The sequence below is a fragment of the Ambystoma mexicanum genome, chromosome 2p, assembly GCF_040938575.1.
Source record: "Ambystoma mexicanum isolate Mex_15411 chromosome 2p, UKY_AmexF1_1, whole genome shotgun sequence".
Lineage (NCBI taxonomy): Eukaryota > Metazoa > Chordata > Amphibia > Caudata > Ambystomatidae > Ambystoma > Ambystoma mexicanum.
Genome location: NC_090923.1, coordinates 974,708,723 through 974,735,844, shown reverse-complemented (window position 1 = coordinate 974,735,844; position 27,122 = coordinate 974,708,723). Strand labels below are relative to the sequence as shown.

At 45.9% G+C, this 27,122-nt stretch overlaps 1 protein-coding gene across 1 annotated transcript in view; it reads right to left on the bottom strand.

The window, feature by feature from the left end:
- Positions 1–27,122, bottom strand: part of ACTN3 (actinin alpha 3) — a 155,173-nt gene that overhangs the window by 7,115 nt on the left and 120,936 nt on the right. The window contains exons 10-20 of the mRNA XM_069644784.1: positions 25,967–26,197; positions 25,477–25,624; positions 23,020–23,170; positions 17,828–17,936; positions 16,959–17,099; positions 16,085–16,267; positions 10,126–10,260; positions 5,518–5,697; positions 2,742–2,888; positions 1,571–1,636; positions 1,296–1,454 (exon numbers count right to left, since the gene is read on the bottom strand). Of these exons, the coding sequence (XP_069500885.1) occupies positions 1,296–1,454; positions 1,571–1,636; positions 2,742–2,888; positions 5,518–5,697; positions 10,126–10,260; positions 16,085–16,267; positions 16,959–17,099; positions 17,828–17,936; positions 23,020–23,170; positions 25,477–25,624; positions 25,967–26,197 (1,650 nt within the window). The remainder of the gene's footprint in view (positions 1–1,295; positions 1,455–1,570; positions 1,637–2,741; positions 2,889–5,517; positions 5,698–10,125; positions 10,261–16,084; positions 16,268–16,958; positions 17,100–17,827; positions 17,937–23,019; positions 23,171–25,476; positions 25,625–25,966; positions 26,198–27,122) is intronic.

Genomic DNA, 27,122 nt, shown 5'->3' with positions numbered 1-27,122 from the left:
TTCAGTCTTGCACTGAGGCAGCCTTCATCATGGGCAAAAGGGAATCTTTTCATTGAATGTGATGTCCATTACACTGTCCTTTACCTCCTGAGTAAGGTATGAAGCTTTCTGTGCAGGATGGCCCTAGGTGGCGACTTGCAGAGTTGTAGTGGTGACTGATGCTTGTGCTTGGTTGAATTTAGTACAGATGGTTTGATCTGCTTCGTCATGACCATCTGTAGTCCATTTAGTGAAGTCTTCCTTCACAAAGGTGGAAATAAGCTTTTTCGATGATCTACAGCCTTCCTATTGGAGACTAATGGTTTCCAATCTGGTTTCTTTGAGGCATTAAACTAAACATTGGGTTTAATAGAACAGAGTGTCTAATGTTTATCGGGGATTAACATAAAATAAATGTCTAAAAATCATGTGTATGCATGTTTTTTACGTTGCTCCTCATTTTCATGCATTTGTATGGCGGAGAGGGGTTGTGGGTCACAACCCGTGATTCTACTTCCTCCTTTCACTCGGCCATACAGATACGACAGCGTTTACGCCAGCATGCCCTTTTCATCCGGGTGTAAATGCTGTGAATTCCTGTGGACTCCTTCTGTTTTTTAGACCAGAAAAAGTAGGCGGATTCCATAGAAACCCATTGTAAACGCCACCTGCCATGCAAAAATTGAAGGCAGCGTTTCCTCAATTTACACTGCGGAGTCGGAGTCCCATCGCTACAATGATACTAATTGGCAGAGGGGTACTGTAATATTAATCTAACAATCATATCAAAAAGACAGTGGCATACATTTGTATCTTCACGATGGATTAGGACACCTGTTCTAATGGGTATAGAGTGATTATAACAAAATATAAATAACGAAACACTTTAATAACGAAAAATAAAGAAAGAAAAAACGTCGAATTTCGGGTTAAAGGTATATATGGGGGTGGGCTAAGGGATACAAAGGGTGAGGTGGGGTGGGAGTTGGTGTGTGTTTGTAAAGCTAGCGAATGAGGGGTTTTGGGGGCTACCCCCCCAAATTAAGAAAAGAGAAAATCATTTGAAATGTTTTCGTTATTTTTATTTCACTAAAAATGTTTTCGTTATTAATGTGTTCGTTATAAATACATAGGAACCGCTGTTATTACTATATTGGAGATCATTATAGTGATAATTCCATTTTTTAGACCGCTCCCAATTTCATTAGCGTTTCCAAATGGCAAAGAAATGTGAGGCACTCATACAAGGTCTTCTCTTGTACACGGTGTTTAAAGTCACAAGAGAGCGGTACGAATGGCAGACTCAACGCATTTACCTTGTCTGAGGCCAGAATCTTGAAGGAAGCCATGACCTGTTCAGCTGTGTCCGTCTCCGCTGTCTCCCGGGTCATGAAGTCGATGAAGGCCTGGAAGGTGACCACGCCAGTGTTGTTTGGATCCACAAGAGTCATGATGCGTGCAAACTCGACCTCTCCCTAGAGCATGAAATGAACAAGAATGAGCTTGGAGCAGGCAGCCCGACGGGAAGCAACCCAGAAGAAGGGTCATTGGTTGGTATTAGGGCGAGTTGTATCAATATGTCAGCGCTCACCAAGTCGTAGCCCATGGAGATGAGGCAAGCACGGAAGTCATCAGGGTCCATCATTCCGTTTCTCTTCTGTGGAATTCAAAAGGAGGGAAAGAAAGACAGAGTTTGCAAGGAGATGAAAAACAAAAACCCAAGTCGTTGCGCCATGCTTGGAGCGTGTTGCTCCGCTCGATAAGATAAAGTGAAGCTACCAATTGACCCATTTATAAGCCAGGCGAAGAGTCCTTGACCCAGAATATAGGCAGGCCAATTCATACATATTGCCACATAAGCACTCATTCAAGTGTTCACTCACACCCAAGTCTTAAGGCGCTTGATGGAGAGGCTTGGGATGCATCTGCCTTTCCAGCAAGCGAGGCCTTGGAGACTAAACATCGCTCTTAACTCTGGGTGCATGTGTAGATGCTTTGGTGCTTCTTTGTGGAAATTGAGGAGACCTGTGAATAGCATTCGGGGTCACAGCCCCTTTGTGTGTCTCAGTTTACTTAAGGTAGCCAGCCTCACATAAAAAGTGACCCAGCAAATGCTGATTAGCAGATTAGGATTCCGAAACATGCTGATTAGCAGATTAGGATTCCGACACATGCTGATTAGCAGATTAGGATTCCGACACATGCTGATTAGCAGATTAGGATTCCGAATATGAATGCTGTCTCTAGAAGATCCGGTGGAGCGGATTCCAGGATGTGCCCAATGAGGTACCATTGAGTTGGGTAACGAGGAACATCTGATGCTGATGGGTCTAAGCTGATTCTTTGCTAACCAAGAGATTTAACGAGGACCTCTGTGTTTTTCATGTGTTACCGATTTAGGAAGTAAGTGCATTTCTGACACAATATGAATTTAGTTTGGTGTGTATGTGCACAATAGGGCTTGACCTATAGGCTTCAATCCTCCCACCTTCCCAACCAACCCACTATCGTATCATCTTCCACCTCAACTTATGTCCATTGACATCTTTGAGTGCGAGGGTAAAATGAAGTAAATGGACTGTGTGCTACTTTGCCCATTAAAATCAAAAAATGGGAGAAACATTGGCTCCAGCGGTACTTAAAGGTAAATGGGTAGAGGTACACAGTCAATTTTCCTCATATTATGTTGTTAGTAGTTTATCGTGTTTCCCTTTATAGGACAATTTACAAACATGGAATATGCACCAGGCCCCGTGTCTCACCCTATCGAAGTGGTTGAATGAAGCACGGAACTCGTTCATCTGTTCCTGGCTAATGCCCTTGGCGTCGCGGGTCAGGATCTGGTTCTCCACCTCGTTTATGGTCCTGGCAATGGTGGTCAGCAGCTGCTCCCAGCCTACACGGATGTGCTGAGAGGGAGAGAGGGAGAGTGGTCATAAACAAAGCTTGATGCAGATATGCTGTTTCCAATGTACATGGGGACTAGCAGCAAACTTTATTTCCCTGGAGAGTAGGGCAACATATCACTCATTTACAGCACAGTCCTACAGGTATTCCTCCACTGCTTCATCATTGCACGCGAAGCCCCAGTTACAAGCACTGACGGTGTTCATAGCATGGCCCCTTCACAATGTTCCACCAACCCCTAAACACTGCATAGAAGCGTGTCACAAGGACTTTGCATCCCTCCCTCTGCTGAGGTGCGCACCACAAAACATTCACACCCCTGACACTTCCTATAGATGCATTGCAATGACAAAGCCACATAGACCATAGGACGTAGAGCACAAGGACTTTGCGCCCTCTCTCTACACGTACACACAAGTCGACCTAATTCTCCCACTTTACCTACAGATACCCCAATATTTTCACTGGCTTCCCACTGAAAAGACATATAGGCAGTGCTTTAAGTGGGGTGAGACTCAAGGGGAAGGGGCTGCAACGAGGGGGTGTGGCCTACGTTGTGGGCGTGGCCTATGTTGTGGGCGTGGCCCGAAGTGTCCCCAGCACGGGACATGAAAAAAGAAAAGTTGTTGAGTTACTTTTGTTTATTGTCCTGCGCTGGGGATTCATCCGAGCCCTGCTGGGGACAAACCCGTGTTGAATTGCAATGTGCTGTTTCATTGGTGCTCAATTTATTTTGTTTCATTAAATAGACTGTGTCAAGATATTGAATGAAACCGTTGGATTCCAGCACCTAAGGAATAGCACAGTGAGATGTGACATTGGCTTGTCATCGGCAAATCCCTGCATTGTTTTTTTTATTGTCCCGTGCTAGGGATTCCAACCCGGGCTCTGCAGTTGGCAAACCAGTGTTCCAGCCACTGTGCTATTTCATGGGTGCACAATTTCTTTTGTTTTATATGGTAGACTGCTTGACACATAATGTGTCAAGGGGTCTATAAATGAAGCAAACGAAATCCACCAAAGACGTAAAAGCACAGTGCAACGTGACACTGGCTAGTCACTGGCATTGCGCAGGTTCGAATCCCGCGCACATAAAAAACAAAAAAAGTGGTTGTGTGGGATAGTATGAGCCACTGCTCGATTGAGGTGTTGGGAGACTGCCGGGGCACAGTCCTGGCCCACTTAAAGCCCTGCATGTAGGGCAATGGCTTCACATCCCTTGCACTGCAGAGACACCTGCCAAAATAACGACACCAATGTTGGTACATTTCCTTTCCTTCGGCTTCTTTCGCCACATATTTTCACTCTTTTCCTACTACTCTTCTTTCACCCTCACGTGCTTAGGACAGACAGTGGTTGAAAAGGATATACAAGCAATCAGCAAGCATTACACAACAATTACCTCCCAGTGCGCAAACCCTTGCAATTTCAATGTAACGCAACTACCACTTTCCAGACACACGCCACCATTTATCTAAATCCCCTTTCACTGCACAGACGCACACCACAATACAATCATGCACTACACTACTCTCCCAGACAGGTGCACACCTCAAATGCTTTAACGTGCTCCAAATGCACATTTACACATCAGAGACTTCACTGCTGTACCGTTTTTAGAAAGACCTCCTAGTGACTGCAGTTCAATCCCATGACCTAGACGCCGAGACACACAGCACAATCTCTTACGTTTTTTCCCACGTAGCCAGCAAACGCCAAAGTAACTTCAGTGCCCTCTCGTTGGATAGGCACGTAACATGCCTTTTAGAAAACCGAAAAAAAACCAATCCACCCCTCCACCCACACCCCTTACCCACCTACTCCACTACCCCCACATGACCATATACATGTATATGTAGTTAGTTGATTTTGACCAAAAGTGCATGAAGAAAATGCAGACATTTAAATAGCAGTCTATGAAAACACGTAGTACGCTGGCTACTGGTTGCTGTCACTCTCTACTAGCTTTTTAATTTTATAAACATGTCCCGGGTTTTCAACGGTGGGTGGCTACAGTCCCGGTTTTTGCTGGGACACGATTTCACAATGCTGAAACCGGGCCCAGTGCGACTCTTCCTCCGCGATTGGGGGGCGTGAAAGCTCTATTCGCGCCCTCATTTCCTCTCCCTTCCCCTCCCCGGCGCTCTCCTCCAATGAGAGGAGTGTGCCTATGAGCACACCCCCTGCCCCCCTCAACGCGTCAGCGAAATAGAAGTAGGACTACAGTTGTATTTGTGTTTAATTTAGTCCTACTTCAATGTCTATGGCCTGAGACAGTTTTTTATTTTTTTTATTTGGTCACCCTTTCCTTGGACAAGTGAGGGATTCATGTCTTAACCCACTGTCCAACAATCAACCATGCCATCGTTCACAAAGACAACACAGGAGCCACAATCGAAAACGTTTCATTGAATGATTTTCATTGGTGCAAGCCTAGTTTTTTTTAATTTCTCAAGCAACGCACGACTATGCAAACGCCCCGTTACAAAGAATCAATGCTCTGCTTGTGTGTGCATCGCAACTCCTCAATTTAGAGAAACATTTCATACCAGTTTACAAAGCTTTGGCACCACCTGCCTCAGACAGATACGCCTGTGTTCTACTTACTGCACCAGTCTCCACCTAACTCACCTCCATGCTGTAACTGGTGTGCTTGTTGTCGAAGATCAGGGCCTCCTGGATGAGTTGATGGTCTCCCTCCAACTTGTCGATGTTGGATTTGTAGTTGATGATGTTCTGCTCGTACTGCTTCAGGTGGTTCATCTGGTCCTCCAGGGAGCCACTGATGTCCACGGAGATGTGGCCAATTTCCTTTAGATAGTGAAGATATACACAGTACCGTTTAGTAGGCTTTTTACTGCCAACAAACTTCCTCTCCTTTTATGTGCATTTATTCAACTTCAATCTCTTGATTGCATTTCTTTCACATGTACCTAAAAGCATGTCACCATTGCTCATATGTCTGCCCTAGGCAACATTATAAAGCTATAAGCATGCAGTAAACTATATTAATATGCTGGCGGGGCGAGCCAGCCAATCAGATGACTAGGAACGCAGGCTTGCACTGGCGGTCCAAGCCCGCGTTCTATGTGGCCGCCGCTGCATCCGCTCATTCCCCTTGCCTCCTGCAGGCCCATGGTGGCCATCTTGGAAAAGGATTTTCCTTCGTACAACGGGACGTGTCCCGTTGCATGAAGGAAAATCCTTTTTTTATTAAGCACCCGGAGTTACCGGTTTGCTAACCCGGGGTGCTAATAGCCTTAATCCCCCGTTACAATGGTTTAAACGGGGGATAACGGCCCGGAGCCCTCATTATCCGCCCTTGCTTTGCTCGGGCCAATAACTTGGAGCTGCTGGGCTGTTATCCCACGTTCCAGCAATTGAAACAGGGAATTAACCCCATATTATTTTCCCCTCTGAACTCATACTTAGTTTAGCTGGGAGCAAACAGACACTTGTACTTTGTAACTTAGAAGTGGTTTCTTGATGCGCCTTTGTCACTTCCTCAGACCCTTTCCCAGATATAAAGAACTCTTTTGACTCAGAAGACACACACCTGATTCCCCTTCTCTTGTCTGCCTTCTTCGTTACCACCATCACTGTTCACTCTCCTACTTCCCCACCTTCTGCCCTGTGAGTGGATAATTGCTGCCCCTTTTAATATACACTAATTCACAGAGAAACCACTTTAAATCTACTTTGTTATCTCATTTGGTTTTCGTTGGAATTCACATGACCCGTATGTTTGCTGCCATCACACTGTCATATGTATTTCAAGTACATGTCTAGGATGTGACAACATGGATCAAAGTTGGGGAAAACAGCTTCCTCCTGGACCTATCGCGCCTGGCGAGATCTAAATGGAGAGTGAGATTTGTTTTAGTTTCCACTCATTCGGCGCGTGTGCTGTTTAGTATGCAAAGGTTTCCTCCTTTGTTTCCTACTCAGGTACGAGACTGTTAGTATTGTCCTAGAATTGCACAGATTATGAGTTGGCCTACCCCCACTATGTACTATGCACAACTCATATTTTGTAATTGTATCCATTGTTATGTACTACAAACAAAAACACTAAAATGGTAGCCTAGAAAAAGACCTGTTAGGTCGAAACACGTGTCGGCACTACTTGTTATACCATCAATCGATGGATTCATGAGAATAAAATCAGAAAATGAAAACCATGATCCTTGTGGACCTATATTCTTCATGCACCTGAGCAGGAAACAAAGGAGGAAACCTTTGCATACTAAACAGCACGCGTGCCGAATGAGTGGAAACTAAAACAAATCTCTCTTGATACACATAGAAGGCACCACGAGCACGGGCCTCTTTAAGTTTCTACCGAATGGCTGCTAGTGCACCCTAAAATCAGAGATGGAAGGCGCGACAACCCATGGTTCCTGGTGCTCCTAACAAATTCTAAATGGAGAGTGTTGTAGATAATGGAAAGGACGTATTTGACAGCTGTTAATATTAACATAGTACCTGTTGTTGCATGTAGATATTCGAGAATAAGAAGGCATGATCGGAGTGAAAGCTGGCACCGACCTACAGCCTAATGCTCCAAAACACCATCCATGGCCCATGCTGACTCATGCGGACCTGAGAGGGTCTGAGTATGGGTTTCTACTTCCAAAGCTATGTAGAAGAATAGTAGACAGCCACCAAGCCAGCTCAGGTTTCCCTCAGAGCTGTTGCATGGTCTAATTTGTAAAGCACTTCTGGGTTGCCTACCCTGCCTGGGGAAGGTTAAGATTACTCCTGGCCTTGCAATGGGTTTCCTCGCTGTTGTTGTGCCATTAGAACTGGCCTCTGCAGTGGCCTTCAATGGACAGCACCAGTATGCAGCATCATGGAATTATAACTGGCAATTCATCTACCGGGCCGGTCTGAACTTAACACCATCATCGCAATCATAGAGTCATAATATGTTAATCAGTCACTCATAATTATATCTTCCCTAGAACTTGCAATTTGGGTCAGTATTTTCAATAATTATCTTCCATTCATGCAGGCTCATCCTCCAGCAGCCTTCTTTTTCAAGATTTAACCAACTGACCAAAAAATCTCCTTTTTTGCTGATCACTTTTGACTTCCTCCACCCCCATTTTACTGTGATGCCTGCCACATGGCACTGCCACTCTTGCAGAGCAGCACATTGATAGCTACCTCTTCTGCTTCCCCTTGCCTATCTGCCAAAGGCTTTGGTGTTGACCTCACCATCAGCAAAGCCTGTCCATCTGCTCCCCCGACTCCTCTGATTCCCTCCCTTCTTCTTTTGGCCACATCGCTGTTCAGCTTCTCGCACCAAGCCCTCTTACTGTCTCTCTCAACTACCAGATCCTGCCACCTTCAATCTTTTCATCATTGATCCTGACTGTCTCCTCAAATCTCTTACCACTGACATCCCAGTCACTCTCAAACTGAACCATATAGGCCCCCCACCTACACCAAATCAAGAGTTCCCTTCAGGTTGTTTCCCCAACACCATCCCATTGCCCTATTTGGAGTTCATTTCAGAACTGGCAATTCCCCGTGCGTACCATTGCCCTGCTCGTCCCTTTAATCCCTATTACCCATGCCCTCAGCCATGGATTTCACCAGCTATGCAACATGAGAGCACCACTGTGTAAACTCACCTCGTGCTGCTGGCACACAACCCACGTTTTTCTCTGCTTGCTATCTACGAAAACTGACTCTGTGCTCCCACTACTGCTCTAGACCCAGCCAATCCAACTATTGCTCTATTCCCACGTCCTTTCTTCACCATTATCCTTGAAAGCTATCCATTGCACTCCACGACATGCTTGCCCCCCCAACTCTCACTTTTTATCATCTTCAGTCTCAGCTGTTGACTTAAATATTTTAGAGAAGTAGCTGTCAAAGATACTGACACTCTGTCAGTCCTCCACCTCCTCCCTCTACATCTTTTTCTCTTCACCTCCCACCATCACCTTTTCTTTACCATGACTTCCCAACAATTACCAAAGCTGAGATGGCACTTACCTTGCCGATTCCCCCTGTACTCCTGCTGGCTACTCACCAAACACAGCCAAGTGTCTGGTATCTCTAACCTGCTCCTACTTATCTACTCTCTTACATTTTCCTCTGCCATCTTCTCGCCCTCTTTCTAGGTGGTCATTATCAAAACCGTTTTGAAGAAACCCACAACTGACCCCAAAAACCCAGCTAATTATTGACCAATCTCTCTCCTTCCATACTGTTCAAAGGTTCCCAAATGTATAGACATCCACTGAATAACTGACCACCTGGAAGCCAATGAACCAGGTGACCCCCAAACCCTTAGTCTGGGTTCTGCAGCATGCGCTTGATGAAGACAGCGCGTACCTCTGCCACCTGTCCTCTTTCCCATTGATGTGCTCCTTTGACACACAGTGATTGTCCCTCCCTGCTTCAGACCCTCACACCTTGGCTTGCAGGGCACCATACTCACGTGGTGGTGCCTAGCTGATCGCTCCTGCATTTCCAAAAACACAGAGACCTCCTTCACCATTTCCCTCTAGGTACTGATCTCACAAGGGTCCGCCCTTGTTCTGCTCCTCTTTACACTGTACACCTCTTCTCTTGGCAAACCCATCTCCTCATATTGTTTCTCACATCACCCCTTCACTGGTGATGCTGGCATTATCTTCTTCCCCTCTTTCACCTCTCATCTGCCCTCCTGCTTCACTAACTGTCGATCTGTCGTGTCACTCGACTCCTCTAATACTGACGTGATCGCTCAGCCTACAGTGCCACTCCCCTTCTCAACTCTTCAATATCCTTTTCCCCGACCACCATACCCCACCACCAGGCTTGCAATCTGGTTCTCTGTGACACCTCTCAGTGAATCCCATCTTCTGTCAGCAACTGGACTGCTCCAGCCATTACTTTGCTTTTTGTACAGTGTTTCTTGACAAAGCACGGTTCATGTAGGAATGCATAAATACACATAAAATAAATTAATAAAAGTGTAGTTACTAATAGTTGTCAGGGTGATGGCTTGGCTCAAACAATTGTTAGTGTAATGAAGAGGGTGGGGAAGTTATGGTATTCAAAGACAAAAAAGCCTTTGCTTTACATTACAATAAACATCCGGGGTTTATCTCATTCAACTGAGAAAGAAACACTGATGGGAAGCTTGGTGAGATTTTGTAAAGCAGGATAAAGGAAACCAGAAGGAACATAAAATACAAGTAAATAAAGTTGCGCAACCATGAACTAAGGACAAACACCTACCTCCATCTTGGTCTGGATCCATGGTCCAATGACGTTAGCCTGGGCAGCAAATTGGCGACGGAGACGCTCATTAGCTTGTTGGCGGGCAAGTTCTTCCTGCAGGGTTTGGTCTCTGTGTGGCACCAGCTGCCTTACCTGTTAGGAAAAGGAAGGTATAGATTGAGGGTAGGTTCCTGAAGAAATACATCCCTCCTTAAAGCCCTGAAAAACAGGAAGAGCAAACCAAGCAATCCAAAGCATCTGTGGTTGTAGAATATACCTAGTGTTTTCCCTGTTTCCAGAAGGATGAGGAGTGCATCCTGCAATGCAGAAATTCAATAAACAATGTTTGCTATCAGAGAGGATCTGAAGACTGGGATAGATGCAAGGCATAAGTCGAGGGTACATGGCGGGGGACGGCATCCTCCCTCTTTTTTTAAGAAGGGGACGCGGCCTCGCTTTTAGTGTTTTTAAATTTGGCAGGCAAAAAAATTTGTGGTTTGCTGTTTTTAATTACATTTATAGTTTAGTGCGTGTTCAACCACTACAAACAATGGTGAGCCAGGGGTTGAACCCAGCTTGTCAGGTTCCAAGACCACATGCTTACCCACACGATCACATGAGTGTTATCACTGGTGCTTAAAATGTCTTAGATTGGAATTCTAAGGGAATATTTCAATCAAATTATTGGATTTAAAAGTTGCGCACCTTTTATTCGTATTTGTATTTATTTGATTTGTAAGGCACTTTCGCCAAAGCGCAGTACATACAATGTTATAAAAGTACAAACTATAAATGCATCAAAAAATAACCAAAAGCAGGGTAATTGGGACAAAGTGGAAAGGAGATTGTTTTTGAGAGAAGTGCAAAAAAAAAAGAGTAGGAAGGAATGAGGTGAATGTGTAGTGGTAGAGCATTCCAGAATTTGGGAGCAAGTAGATCAAAAGAATGAAAACGAGACTGAGTGCAGGAAAGCTTGGGGACAGATAGAAGGAATTGGGATTGAGAGCGGAGAGGTCGAGGGTGGTGTACATAGAGACCAAGGAGCACATGTAATCGGGTGCAAGCCAAGGGACACATTTAAAGATAATACAGAGAAAACAGAATTGAAGATGAGCTTCGAAGGATAACCAACCAAGAGAAAGAAGGGCTGGGGAAATGGAGGAGCCAGAGGAAATACAGCAAAGGGTGCAAACAGCAGAAATAAAAAGAGAATGCAAGAGGGCCAGATGAGAAGCAGGAAGACCAAGAAGAAGGCAAGAGCAATAGAGAATACGGGAGAAAACAAGAGTAGTGATCAACAGTTTAGTCGCATAGTAGGCAAGGAAAGAGCAAGCTCTTCTAATGTTAAAGAGTTGAAAGCGACAAGACCGGGCAGTGTTAGAAATATGTGAAATGAAGAGAGAAGAATCGAAAAGAAAGCCTACGTTAAGGGCAGAAGAAGAGAAAGGAGGACATACAGGCAGAAAACTGATAGAGTGGGGAGACATGGAGAAGGGGCAGTGCAGGCTCCAAAAAAGAGAACTTCTGTCTTAGAAGCATTAAGATGGAAAAGGGAGAGTGCACCCGTGATTGGATGGCGAGTAAACATTCAGAAATAGAAGAATTTAAACAATCAGAAAAAGAGGAGGAGATAAACAGTTGAGAGTACTGCACATAGAAGTGTGCCAACAGCCCAGAAGAGATGGTAGCAGAGAGGGGAGCGGTGTATAGTGAACAAAAGGAGAGGACCTAAGACTGAACCCTGAGGGACTCCATGAGCAAGATGAAATGTTGGGGAATTAGATCCAACCCAAGCAACAGAAAGAAAGAGCGGTGCCAGAGAAACCAAGTGAATGTAGAGAAGTGAGTAAAGTGCAGTGATCCACAGTGTCGAAGGCCGGAGAGAGGTCAAGAACAATAAGAATGGAAGAATGGAACATTCAGAAATAGAAGAATTTAAACAATCAGAAAAAGAGGAGGAGATAAACTGTTGAGAGTACTGCACATAGAAGTGTGCCAACAGCCCAGAAGAGATGGTAGCAGAGAGGGGAGCGGTGTATAGTGAAAAAAGGAGATGACCTAAGACTGAACCCTGAGGGACTCCATGAGCAAGATGAAATGTTGGGGAATTAGATCCAACCCAAGCAACAGAAAGAATGAGCGGTGCCAGAGAAACCAAGTAAATGTAGAGTAGTGAGTAAAGTGCAGTGATCCACAGTGTCAAAGGTCGCAGAGAGGTCAAGAATAATAAGAATGGAAGACAGTTTGGAGTGTTTAGCGGATAGCAAGGAATTAGAGACCGAGAGAAGCCCTGTTTCCGTAGAGTGGAGCAGGCGGAAGACAAATTGAGTAGGTGGAAGGAGGGAGTTAGAGTCCAGATAAGAAGAAACCTGAGTGTATACCACCCATTCTAAGATCTTAGAAAGGTAGGAAATGAGGGAAATAGAACAATAGTTAGAAGGTGCAGAAGTGTCTAGAGAAGGTTCTTTCAAAAGGCAAAGAATAATGGCTACTTTAAGGTCAGCAGGGACAGTGGCAGAGGAGAGAGAGAGATTAATTAATGAGGTTAGATACGCTAGCAGAATTGGAAAGAGCTTAGTGACGAGAGTGGATGGAATAGGATCAAGAGAAGAGGCAGCAGGATGAGCATGTGCATGATAGCGGCCAATATCAGATTTAGATATAAGGGAGAATGAGGCGAAAGAAGATGGTAGATGAGAAATAAGTATCAAAGATGAGTTATAAGTATATGAGGAGGAAGATCGTAAAAGTGTGTCCTTGGAGATAAAAAAGTAAACAAAGTCAGAGGGGGAGAGTGAGGAAGAAAGAGAGCGATCGGGAGAGGGGGAGAAGGAATATAGTTAAGAAGTTGGAAGAGACGACAGGATATGATATGATATGGCATTTATAACGCGCCTATACACAAGTGTTTCAAGGCGTGATGAGGCAAGGGAGGGGGAACAGTGGAAGACAGATAACGATCATACTAGGCCAGGTGTCATTCAGATCGCGCAAGTGCATGGGAAAAGGGAAAGGGAAAAGTGCGAGGGTGCAGGGAGAGGGGAAGTGCAGTACATGGGATAGAAGGATAGGAATAAATAAACGGCCAGCTAGTGGCAAGTGCAAGGTAAGTGCAGGCGTAAGTGCAGATAGGGGGACTGTAGAGATCCAGAAACAGTCTCCAAGTGCGAGGTTGCCAGGGAGACAGTGCAGGTGAGCAACTGGCAGGGCGGGGCCTGTGAGCAGAGAGGGAGGCCATGTAACCAGTGCAGTTTCAGCCAGGAATCAGCAGGGGAGAGGAAGAGAGAAAGCAGAAGCAAAGAGGAAGGTTTTGAGGTGCTTCCGTACCGGAGATGGTTCTCCTCAAGTTTCAGGAAGGCAGGAAGGCTGTTCCAGAGGGAGGCCCCTGCCGAAGAGAGAGATCTACCACCAACTCGTTGCTTGGAGAAGCGACTGACCCTGAGGGAGTTGGAGGCGGATGAGCGAAGAGCTTGGGAAGGAAGATATTTAGGAAGAGAGAGTTGAGGGTATTTCGGCCCCAGCCCCCAGAAGGCCTTGTGGACAATGCAGAGGGTTTTGAATTTAATCCTCGCAGCCACTGGGAGCCAGTGCAGAGATTTCAGTCCTGGAGAGGTACGATCCCTGGGCTTGAGGCCAAGGACAAGTCTCGCAGTCCTGTTCTGGATAAGTTGCAGAGGGCGGAGAGTAGAGGCAGGCAGATTTAGATAGAGGCTGTTACAATAGTCCAGCATAGAGAGAACCAGGGCTCTGGAGACAGTGAGCTTCTGGGCGAAGGTGAGGAAAGGAAGAATACCTCTGAGGAGGTGCAGATGGTAGTGGGACTTCTTAGAGATGTCAGAGATGTGAGAACAGAAGGAGAGTGTGGAGTCGAAGATGACCCAGAGGTTTTTTGCCTTGCAGGTGGGAGCAGGAAGAGGGCCAAGAAAGGCAGGCCAGAGAGCTGCAGGGAAGGAGGGAGTGGGTGTGCCGATGAGTAGAATCTCAGTCTTACTGGCATTAAGGCAGAGGTCATTGGCTGCACTCCACACCTGGAGAGCAGACAGACAGTCACAGATGAGAGAAGGAGAGGAGTAGGCCGAGGGATGAGGAGAATAAGAGACAATAAGATTAGAAACATATTTTTTTTAGCAGCAGAGAGTTGGAAGAGGTGTGGATAGAGGGAAGCACAAACAAGGGGGGTTCTGGGAGTTTCTCTACTACCGGCCTATATCCTGGTTAGAGTCTCAACCAGAGTCTTCAGCTCACCATCCTTTCACAGAAAAGAGAAATGTCCACTACATATCAGTCTTTGTCCTGCCCAAGGGCAGTCCAGCACCGAAATGCCTGGCAATTCTCTACTGAACAAGAGTACCAACAGCAACCCCAGACACGTGTTTCGGCCTGGTTGGGCCTCGTCACTAAGGTGGAGCTGTGCCTCTCTAAGAACAGTGAGCAAGATGGATAGAGGGAAGAGCAATAAGATTTGAGGTTGACCTGTGTTTCTTCCACAACTGCTCAGCGCATGTCAAAGAGGAGGGCAATGAGCGGAGGTCTGATGTTAGCCATGGTTGTGGAGTTTTTCAGAAGGCCAGAAAGAGCTAAATGGATGATATGCGTCCAATGCGGAAGAAAGGGCTGTGCTTAATGAAGCAAGTGCTGCATCTACAAGGGGAGTAGAATAGGTTGCATGCGAAGGGAGGGTGGAAAGATGATAAGAAAGAAAAGCAGAGGTGTTGAACAGATGATAGTGTTGAACAGATGAAAAAATTCAGACGGAGAAAAGTTTGCTTAGAGGCAAGAGGGACAGAAGTCGGAGCAAAAAGTTGAGAATGCGCCTGGAGGGCGATATAGAATGAGAAATGAGATAACATAAGGTTTGGAAAAGGAGATGAAATGGTGTTTCAAAGAGGGGAACAGTGGAAGAGAAACCGAGGGGGAGGAAACAGATAGAAGAGTTGAAAAGTGTACCAGTCCCACTGCCCTACCAACTGAAAAAAGGGAGTGGGAAAAACGTGATGAGCATGTGGTTAGAAAAGCAGAGGTGGTTGTGTCAGAGGGGGAGATCCAGGTCTCGGTGATACATAAAAATAGCAAGTCAAGATGGAAACATTTTGGAGGAGGAGATGAGTTTTATTACAGGTAGAGTGAGCATTGAGAAGACCAATAGAAAGAGGAGGGGGTCCTGATGGAGAGAAACTGATGAAAGGTTGGAAAGATTGCCAGTAGCAACTGCTGGGAGAGGGGTGGGTATTCCAGTGAAGTAGAATGAACGCAGACATGATTAAGAGAGCAAAAGCAATTGCAGCCAGAAGAAACTGCTACAGTGGCTACAGTGGTGTGATGAGTGACCAGCTGGTTGTAGTTTGAAAGCAACGTTCCAGGAAAGTCTCCTTTTTCGGGTCATTTTTCGAGTACGGATGACTTTTCTGTGAGACAAATGCTTATTTGCATTTTTGTTGATTAGGAAAGGCCAATTGAATTAAATTTGCAGATTTCATTTCAAGATATGTTCACTTCCTGTGATGTCACTGTCCATGTTAATGAGTGTCCCCCTCCCCCTCCAATTTCTTTCGGACCTGTGCCCTTGCTTGAGGCCTACATCTGGGACAACTATTAATTTTCTAAAAAAGGTTAACAAATAAAAGAACCACTGCCCCGTATATACTTGTATGCCCAGTATTTAGCAAATGTTCAATTGGTGCTCTACTGTTTAATTCGAAAATGCCTTGTCCAAATATACAACTATGAGAGAGCTTCCTGCATGCAAAGCTCCATTCACACAAGTGTGATTCTTAGTAGTAATATTTGTATCTAATGGAACATGGCCTCCTTTCCTGCTGAATACGATGGCTTGGGAATCCCTTTGTACAATGGGAAATACTTCTACAAGCAGAAGGGACCTTAACTGCACACCTACATTTCGTGTGTTAGAAACAAATGCACTGGCAGTAAAGCACGGCATTTGGCACCTCTTGTTGAGTTCCACTAGGCCACTTACAGAGTCCCACTTGTTGGAGATGTCCATGTGACTGAGGTTGGTGTAGGGGTTAATGCCGGAGAGTTTGATTCCGTAGGTCTGGGCAATCTTCTGGATCTCGGCTTGGATTCCGAGGATGGCCATCTTCTCCTTGTCAGCCTCAGGCAAAGTGGCCTTGAATTGCTCGTGGGCGGTGATCAGACTCTGGCGGATGCAAGGGGAAACAAATTGACATCTTACAGAGAACAAGGAGGCCATCAGAGCTATCCTAACAACATGGCGATTTTTTGCACAAATCTCTCATCTTCTACAGCTTTAAGAATTACAACTAGGATCTCTTTCCCCACAGCTTGGAACTCTTAAACTTGGCTTTGCCTAATTTAATTTATAGTCTGACAATCTGGATAGCCTTTGCCAGTTGTCAGATAATCTCATACCCTCGACTTCATACCCTCTCATCTCTAATCCCTGTCACCCAAATCTCCCTCTCGAGCTGCAGTCCCTGGATACTGGACCCTGGCATTCAATCTCTGCAGTTTAGGTTCCTGCCAATTCCACCCCATTGCTTCACTGTCTTCCCCTTTCACTGACTTCTGGTACCTACAACTCATTTCCTCCTGCATTGAGGTCTCTTGTAAATGCATCAGCCCCCACCTATTTTCGATGCTTGTCACCAGCCAACCCTAGGCTCTGGTTCTCTCTCCCTCTACATTTTTGGATTGCCAATACAACCCACCTTCCAGGATTGATCTTGTGAACTGATTCAATTTCCTAAAAGTTAATATCCCTGGTGTTAAACCACCCTACTGCCACCCTAGTACCCCTGATGTGCCTTTGCCCTGGCACCTCACTGGCCACCGATGCATGGTTCTGTCATCCTTCCCATCCCTGGTACCTGCATTTCCTCGATGCTGTGGACGATGAACATGTCCTGCAGATCCTCAATAGCTCCATCCATCCAGTTGTTGAAAGGGGCAGCTCTTTTGGCGAACTCCAGGTAAAGCTGATCGATGGTCTCCAGCAGCTTCTCAACTCGCTAGCAAGGAAACAGCAGATGTGTTACTCAGGGTGATGACCTCCAGCCTGGCATAAACCATCTCTCATCCATTCAAGCAGAACATTTCAAGGCATAGCCTAATGTGCAGCTTGCATGTGAAAACGTGTTACTGGGAGATCAGCATATTCCCACTTATAAACCTTTCAAAAGGAAAAGACAGAATGAAGAAGGCTGCTCCTCCTGGACATGATGATCCGTGGAATGGAGTGCCTTCCACCTCCGAAACTCCATGATCATAGAACGAGGCAGACTTGCCAATTAAGATGCAAACGTTCCTTTGATTTAGATTAATTTAGAAGGCCCGCTTGACATGTGACTTGGCTCAATCCCACCTAGCCTTTCAGTGGTTTTAGCCCATCATGAGATCATCTTCACCAGAGGCTGGACCAGAGGCCCTTCGTGTTGTTCAAATGCAATTACTTTCAACAGAAGAGCATGCTGCATGTCTTGTGGCCCTACCATGCTACTGTCTGGCTGAAAGTATCAATGGCTCAATATTTTACTATCAGCCCTGTACTCGCTTCTGATAAAGTCTTTAAACTACACCTTTGGCTTGTTTTCAATGCTTGTGTCTTCATGTAATGTGACTGGGTTTCACTGAGATTTGATACTAGGCTTCTTCTGAAGTCTACCCCACTACTCTTATCTGCTTGTTTTTTTTTAAACCTTGCATGCTTCCCATATAGTGTAGGACCTTGGTCCCTTACCTCCAAGGAGTCTCTCCTCTTCTGGGTCAGGGTGCCCAGACTGTCCCACTGGTCGCAGATGGCCTGGCATCTGGCATTAACGGAGGCAGCATCATGGTAATCCAGCTCACTTTAAGAAAAAGGAACATGTGGTCATCTTCCAAGTCTCAATTGTGTTAATTGTCTTGTCCCCATCTTTGCTTTCTGGCTATACAGTTTCAGTGACATTCTATTCAACATGCTAAGCACCAAAATACATGTTCCCTGCATTCATTCCACAAATGCAATCTATCTGTGTATATGGGGTGTGGTCCAGTAGAAAATGTGTCAAGATAACAGGCCGTCCAAGACAAGGTCAAAGTGGAGATTGTTGGAGACCCTGCCCTGGAGACTGTATGTGTTGTCAAAGAGACAGTAAAGCAGAGACTCTAATATAATCACAAAGGCAGCAGTTATTATATTAAAGAAGGTTGGGTCTAAGCTAAGTGGGAAATGCCTAATAAAAGAATTAGGCCTTGAGAGACTTTTCTGAAGGGTGGAAAAACAGCACAGTAGCTGAATAAAAGGTGAGGTTCTAGAGGGGACACCCCAATGCAGTGAATGCTTGAGCCCTCACATCCTGCCATCTTTAATGATGTGGCAGTCAATTCCCTTAGGTCGGCGGTTACTCCGGGAAGTGTCCTGCTCTCAGCTCAACTTTCCTAGTTTCCTTAAGTAAGAAGTTTACAAGTTCATCCCCTTTTGTGGAACCTCGAGACAAACGGCCCGATTCATGGATATTTTTTTCACGGCTCCAATCTAGACTGGAGACCCGGAAGAAGGATGCCTCCCACGATCCCTTAGCAGCACAAGAGCATTGCCCAGGAAGCTACACATACCAGAGGCAGGGGCTTTACAAGAAGGGACGCAGAGAAGCTGCAATAGACATTGTAAGAGTTCTTTATGTGTTGTCTGTATCCACCTGCATATATTCACAGCTGCTCTGTTGAGTTAAGCTACCTGGGGAGATCAGAACCCGGACTTATCAAGAACTGAAGAAGTTTTACTTTGAACACTTTTGAACCTCCATGAGAGACAGCAACTTTAAGTTGAACTGACCACATCCCGAGGGATGACTATCCTGACACAGAGCACATTATTTTGCCCTCATTCCTGGCCCTGAGGGAGTTGGATTTGGTTAGACCCCCTGAAACAGATACACCTAATAAGAAAGTGTAAAGTCAACTAATTTGCGCCTGGCCTGTGTGTTGATCTCACTCGACTTTGTTCTAAAACCCAACCCAACTAAATGGTACTTATTGTACCAACTGTAAGGATAAAAGGTAGAAAGGACCCTGACAGAATTTGAACATATGCTCTGGAGATCTACATATATGTGAATTTAGCCCCATGGAATAAACCCTTTATTTGTCCTTTTGCCCGTCCCCACCCCACTGCTGTCCCTGTCGGTTCTCACTCTGTATTCTCCCCCTTTTCCCTTTTCTCTTCCGTGCTCTGTTCCTCGATACCTAGAGTCGTGCCATATAAGTCCCATATAAACTCTATGCTTTCTTCTTTGTACAATGCATCTTACCACATAACTTATCCAAAGGTCCATTAAGCAATGAAGAAAGTAAAAGCGGGCTGGAGAGAAGCGGTAAGCGGGTTGGGGAGGGTCGCAAATGGCCTTGAGAGTGAATGGTTGTGGGTCAAGGGGGTTAGCAAAATGGTGGGAGTGGCAGGGGCTCTGGCAGTGTCCCCCAGATAAAGGTGAGCTGGAGGAAAGGGCAAAGGGGCCAAGAGGGTTTTGGGGGAAGATGGGGGCTCTAGTGGTGTCCCCTGGATTGCCAGGAGGAGCGAGAGATATCCATTTCGGAACTCCCATTGCGCAAAGAACAGAGCGCAGCAGGAGTTTCGAAATAGAAAGATTTCGGCACAGCCACATACAATCGGACACATAGACAGGGACATGTTTTCTATTCTAGATCACAGCACTGATGTGCGTGCAAAAGCACTAAAGCCAGTAATGCCGACAAACCACTGCCCACTTTCCACACCCACCTACTCCGGCCACACTTCCGTGTCATACACATGTGTTCAGAAAACACTCTCAAGCCATGTTCCTTAAGTCCTGGCATTGTTAGCACGTGCCATTTCTCATTTCTGTACAGTTTATCAATAGCACTACAAGTACCAGACTAATGTTACGTGAGCCTAAGGGTGAAGACTGATTGATTATTTCACACCTGGCATGTGTCCGTTCGAGATCCTGCCCAATTGGCTACACTACTTTCAAGACTTGATACACCATAGAAGAGCCTGTGTGATAAAGTTGCATGTTCCTAGGCAAATCTTGACACATGCATGCAGCTCATTGTAGACTATGCTGTCTAAATCCCCAACCAGCAGTGTGTGCTTGTACTAGGTCTCCCTCAAACCAGTGTGCAGTCACAGCTCTGACTATACATGGCTGATAGGAGTGGCGTTAAGGGAGTCTGAAGAGGAGATCGAGGGCGAAAACAAGCCCGGCTGAATGTGGAAAAGTGCTCAATGCGCAGCTCTTAACAAACACATTCTACTTAATTTATCTAGTGGGGATTTCTAGCCTGACATTGGGGAATAGCCGAACAGGCATGTGAATCTATGAAAGCTCCAATGCTGGAAAAGTAGCATTTCATGGCGGGTAGGATAGCCGAGCACACTTCTGGCAGCTGGGTGAAGATGTTGGACAGCATGCGCGATGTAGCTAATTGTTGTGTGGCTTACGGGACATTGCTACATCACACTACTGACCTACAGCTCATGTTGAAAATTGGATGGCTTCTGAATTTCACAGCAGGCAGATGCACACTGTGTATGACAGAGATCCATGTGAACAGAGGATAGCACAGGGGCAACGTGCTGGTCTTGGAAGCAAGACCATGCAGAGCAACAAGGGTACGAACCGCGGATCCGCGCTTAGACACCAAACTCGTATCGGTATTAAGCGCGTTATAAGAAACCAATAAATATAAATATAACTGGTTAGGCAGCCATCGGCTGAAGCTTAACACTTATAAAGCAGAAAGCGGTGGGTGGCACTGACAATCCCTAGGGATCTGCATTATGGCCAAATTACCTAGGGGCAGTTGCCCTCCAGATGTTCGGCATTTCAAGAATGAAGGCAGCACATTTGATGAAGGCCTAGTTATAAGAACATATGTTAAGCCATTCCTGCTTTCTCCATTTGTCTTTGAAAGGCATAAAGGAAGACTTGTATGCGCCTCAGCCCTCAAGGTCGTATGAAGTCATCATGGCAGTAACAGGAGCATGGGAACGCTCTCTAATAGCTCAATTGAAGGTGTCATGCGTTTTGCATGCAGGCCATTTGGAACTCTACCCTATACAAGTTATGGCATAATCGCTCGTCAGGTCCTTTTGATCCTGTGCAGGTACCTCGATTGCACGGGTAGCGAAAGGGAAAGAGAGCTATTTCAGTTCTGGCACCTGCGCAGTGGACCAATCCTTGCCTCTCTGGCCTAATCCACCATTAATCACCTCCCATTAAAAACAGCGCAAACACGTCCCTTCTACTGAAGTGTACGACCTACCTTTGTATCTGCCAGATGACTTGCTAGGACCTAACAACCTATCGCCATGCAAACGCGCTCCAGACATGTTCATTCATACTTTGGTCTTCAAGGACAAATGGCATTCATGCCAGAAGCTGACCAAATAACCCAGCAGTCCTGTACAGCCCTGGTGAGGCAGTCCCTTATCTGAGCTGGTAACTGTCTAGTGTCTAGTAGGATGAATTATTACATCTCCGCTTCTTCCTCTAGACGGTCTTGTCAAACCGTGGGAGTAGTTGGCTTAGCAGTCAGTTGTTCCAACACCAATCATTCAGTCAATTTGGCAACAGAGAGAGCGAGAGGGAGATTCAGATGGGATGGTTGTTTTTCATATGTCAAGGAACGGTTTCTTGAAGAAAGCGGTGGGATGATTCCTTCTGCCTGCGGAATATGTCGAGGTTAGTATGAAGAAGGGCTACCCCTGTCTTGCGAGGCCAGGTCGCCATTTGTGTAGGCAGCAAGAGGAAGCCTATGTGGTAGCTATGGTTACAAGTCATTTTTCAGAGGGCTATCAGCTTAAATGCCAAGGGATTCCTAGCCTTTTAGTGAGAAGGGGATCAATTATCAGTGCTATTTATGGCAGTGTGGGTTTAGCGCAGAATCTAGCAGGTGTCAGATTAGGCCAGTTTGTACAATTCTGGGTGGATAGCTCAGTGAGTTAAGCACTCGTCTCAGATATGGGTCCCAAATTGAGTTTGGAATTGATTCTGTTAAGGTTATTACTGAGTACAGCGTTTCAAAGAGGATGGAATCCGGCATGAAGAGCTATAGAAATAAGTGACATCATAATTATTATTACTAATGCTTTTCAGTGAAACGTTGTATAATGCCATACCACATCATTTGTAATCTGAATAACATTTTTGAATACTCAAAATGATCTCAGACTAAGAGTATGGACAACACAATCCCCTCACAGCCTTGATCCTGCAATTAGAACATGGTCTAATCCCTAGAAGCAAAAGCGTGCTGCAGCATTGGAAAACTATTTCCATAGAGTTCCTATTCCATCCCCCTTCAATCACTGCCTCCGCTCCTTCTACCTCCCCACCCCCCCCCCCCCACTTCCGTTCTTACTGATGAGAACCCCATGAATTAGTCTAAACCCACTGCGGGAAGTCGACGGATATCAGGGGCGCTCACAATATAAGCAATTGACAAAACTCACCAGATGGCCCTAACTTGCAGCCCCTTACCATTGCTTGCCCGTGATCGAGAGCACTCAAGATCACACAAGCATTCAAATGAGCGAATAAGCTAAAATGAAAGGTTAGTGAGTAGCAGGAATTGTCTTCCAGCGCACATGGATTATTATTAACCTAACATACGGATGCTCTGCCTGAATATACTTAAAGGAACATGTGGGCTATTGCATTGTTGGCTATTTTCAAGAAAATGTCAGAACATCAATTAAAAAGGTTAGTACCTGTTTACTCTAGGTTATCACTCACATGGCGTCCAAAAGTAAAGTGGAATACCGCCCAGGCATGTCCCAGCCTCTGACCTGGCATGCCCAGGCATGTCCCAGCCTCTGACCTGGCATGCCCAGGCATGTCCCAGCCTCTGACCTGTCCTCGCTCCATGTCTGAGGCGCATAAACAGGCTTTTAGTACTGGTGCTTACTTGAGTTCCTGAGCAATGGCAGCGATCTGTTCAACGCGGTCCTGATGGGCGGCCAGGTCGCTCTCAAAGGCCTCATGCTTGCGCATCAGGGCACGGATCTCCATCAGTGACGCGGACTCATAGTCCTTTTGAGTCAGCAACTCTTCTTTGCCTGCAAGAAAGACTCAAGTGTGAGATTTCACCTACGCTTGCTCTGCGCGCATCAGAAGAACATTCATATTCAAGCCCCTCCTAGACCACACACTCAAATTCCTACATCAAGCCTACAATTCCCACACAGAGGAATATCCCTATTCTGGTACAGACCAGTTCGTAGAGACTCCCATCACGGATTCTTTTTCTACATATTTCTGATTGGTTCAGAATGTGAACAGCAGTCTTCCCGTCTTGGCTGATGGTACATCACTCAATATGATAGCATCTAATAATGGTTGAGGTAAGTTGCATGGAATTGTCGCCTGATTGTATTCAAAGAGAACAAGCATTGGCAATGCCAACAGTTTGAGCTTTTGTGTAGGCATAGGAAAGGCACCACCGTAGTGGTATTAACTGCCCATTGTTGGTAGCAGGTGCAAAATGGTCTGATTGCCTGGGCACCTTATAGCAGTGGCTGGAAAATGCCTAATAGTTATACACAAGACAAAAATGATGACTTTGTCAATGCTTGTATTAAGTGACGGTGGGTGGAGTTTAATTTTGACCTGGCGCTGTGTGCCCTGTGGGAGGAGTTTGAAGCTTGTGGGAAACTGCAGGGTTGACCCCCGGGAGAAGCCAGCAGGACTCTGGCCCCTGCCTGACCGTCGAAGAACGCTTTACAAACTCCACAAAAGTCCCAGCAGGTCACTGAGGACAGCACCTGAGCATGTTAGAGTGATGTTTAAGGCGTCTCAAAACCCGCCAACCGATATAATAAGGATCATGAAATGGGTACCTGCGGTCCTCAAATTTCAAGCAGCCCTTTCGCTGAACCAAATGCTCTTGCCTTCCATAATCCTTGGCAGGTAGTTTATGGTAATGAGTGGCGTTTCCAGACTGCCCTCTTTCCCTAATCTGCTAACTTGTATGTCCTTTAGTTGTTTCATATAGGGTACACTGTATCTTTTTGAGACCAAGACGGAGAGGGAGAGAGAGAGAGTGACAGAAAGAGAGAGAGGGACTGACGGCGGCAACATCAGCTAGTGAAATGGGACCTGTCTCCAATAGGCCAATGGTGGGAGTGCAGGGTTGCAGCATGTTTTGCGTTTAAGTCGCAGTCCATTCTTCCACCAACTAACCAAATCCCCTCTAAGATCTCTGGCCTCCTTATGCTAAATACACACACAAATCCCCCCAAAAACGTCTGCCACGTGCCTGGCTGTTAGCAACTCAACAATAGTCGAGCCATGACTAAGCTCTCCTCTTTAGCCCTGTCACACTCTTCCATGTCAGTGGCGCCCAGACGTAAGGCACTGTAGTCTACGCGATCTTGGGTTATTCCCTATGAAAAACATACTCCCAAGTGTCTCTGCCAAACCCACAGAAAGCCGCCTGGCATTGTAGCGTGCAAACGTAACACGTACATCAGGGTGGACTGGGGTTCACATGCTACTTTAACACCCTTCACTGAAAAGATGTGTAACTGCCTCCCGCCGCATATGCATGGCAAGAAGCATTTAATATGCATTGGCACAAAATCTACCTTTTTCCAGAAGGTGCCAAAGTAGTTGGATGCCACAGAAATCCACTGCATTTCCGCCAGCATGAAACTCGCATGCTGGAGGACATGCATGGAATTTGTGGCATGTGCAAGCGGTTCATTTTGTTACCTGTCACTGCGCCACCCAGCAAAAACACGGACATCTTCTAGATTACTAAAATATGTATTACGCTCTGTGGACAGTATGCATGCATAGTTTTACATCTATTTTAGTGTTCTGGGGAATTGGAAAATCACTCCATTAATAGCTGCAGAACCTTCCATAAAACCTTATGAAGATTTGCAGGTTTGAGGCATTCGCACATGACCATGTAACACCCTCTGATGCACTTCTTTACTATCCTTTACACCAGCAACAGACTGCGGAGGGTCAGCTGATCTTGCTCAATACCTTCTGCATCACCGGCATGCTCATTTGACCTTGCCAAGTGGCCTGTATACCAACAACAGAATAAAACACACTACTTAGTTCTGCCTCAAGGCTCGGATCCATGCCAGGTTTTTAGGATACCCCTCAATAATATGCATGAGATAAATTTGCATACAATGATTCTAAATGTATGCACATTTTTACTCATGAATATGAATGAGGGATGTCCTGAAAACCCATCAGGATTCAGGCCCTCAATGCCCAGAGTTAGACAACCCTGAGATAGGACCACTCCCACGTTGCTTGATCCAATACCTTTGTATAGCCATTGGGACACATAATCAAAAACACTACATTTTGATTGAGTCTTTTTGCCCACTCCCCCTTGTACCTCTGGTCCAGGACTCATGCAGAGATGCCTTCTGCTTGAATTTCTCAGCCAAATGGTCCAGTCGTTCCAGTCTGCGGATCTCAGTCAACAGCCACTCCTCATACCCTTTCTCCACCTGCTCCAGTCCTTTCCATGCATTGGCAATATCCTGGAATCAAGGGCACAAGATCAGCACACGTGTGGTCTTGGACATCCCTGGCGCGTTCATTATCAAAAGTCCAGAGAGTTGAGGGTGCAGAGGGAGCCTAGGGGTCCATTGAAGGGCTAGAAGTGCAGGTGTATAGCAAAAGACACATAAAGATGGCCCATTGTTGTGTTAGGAATGCTGGTGTTGAATGCAGACACCCCTTGGCTGGATTAAGTGTGCAGGTGTGTATGTCATATGCCCAATGGCTGGGATAAGAGCGCGGGTGCAGTATCATAAATAGAAGACACCCATTCTACTAAAGTTCTCGCTGCTCAAACACTGCCATCCGCATACTGTACTTACAGAGACCATCTTCCCCTCGGAGGGCATGAAGGCGGGCCTGTTGCTGAGCCGCAGCTTGGTCTGCAGTGTGTTGAAGTTGATCTCCAGCTGGCACTTCTCCTGGACCCGGGGTGGCTTGTGGACACGGCGGTAGTCACGGAAGTCCTCGAGTTTCTTCTGCATTGCGTTCATGGTCTGCTCAGGGGTGCGGTTCTCCAACCAGGGGATTGTGCGGCGGATCCATTCCAACAGCTAGAAAGAGCAGGCAGAAGACATTAAGGGGGGCAGGGTGGCTGGCGTACGAGCAGGAGCAGGGAGGAGCAGAGAGCGGACATCTGCGGCAAAGTCAGTACTCTTTATTCTAACTAGAAGAATGAGATCTATTCTCAATAGAACGCTAATATTTATAATTACTCCTTTAAGTGTAGACATTTAAACCAGGGAATGCACAGGGTTTTACAATGTTTAGGTATACTTGGCATGGTGCAGTTATCTGGGCCTATGTTAATCAATGGCGACTTCAGGGTGATCTATGGAAAATTAGAATAAGCAGTCGCATGGATGTATTCCAGCATGTTCTACAACAGTGATAAGAATGAGGCCCCTTAATGACAGGCCCAGAAAAGCATGAAACAAACAATATTTATGATGATTCTTCGACCACAGTAATCCTTGCACTGGAGGCGGGCCTCAGCTCAATTCAAGCTTTGACATTCTTCAGAAGGCACGTCTTGACACATATTTACATGCACGTTTGCCAACTCTCTACTTGGGCTGTCCAATACTTTGCCTTCGTGCTTCCCTGTCCCCGGAATGCCCACACAGAAGAAGATGGCATGTGGGAGCCTTTGGTGAGCTTCAGAGATTGGGAGGAAAGGACTCTTTAGCCAATGTTCATATTTCGTTAGAAATGGACTCCCTTTCTTCCTGCTTAGGATTTTTTTTTAAAAGTCACAAATCTGCAGGCTGCACACACTACTTTCAGATTTATTTGTACCCATTTTATTCGCTCCATTCATCCGACGCATGGGCATCATTCAATCTCTGGACCCATCCCTCCACCCTCACAGAGGGCAAAAAGCATAATGCTTGCCTCTGTGTCTTTAATAGAATCAAGACTCCCTGTGCTGTAAACCTGGGCAATCTTCATTGTTATTCATAGAATGTGCACTCACTG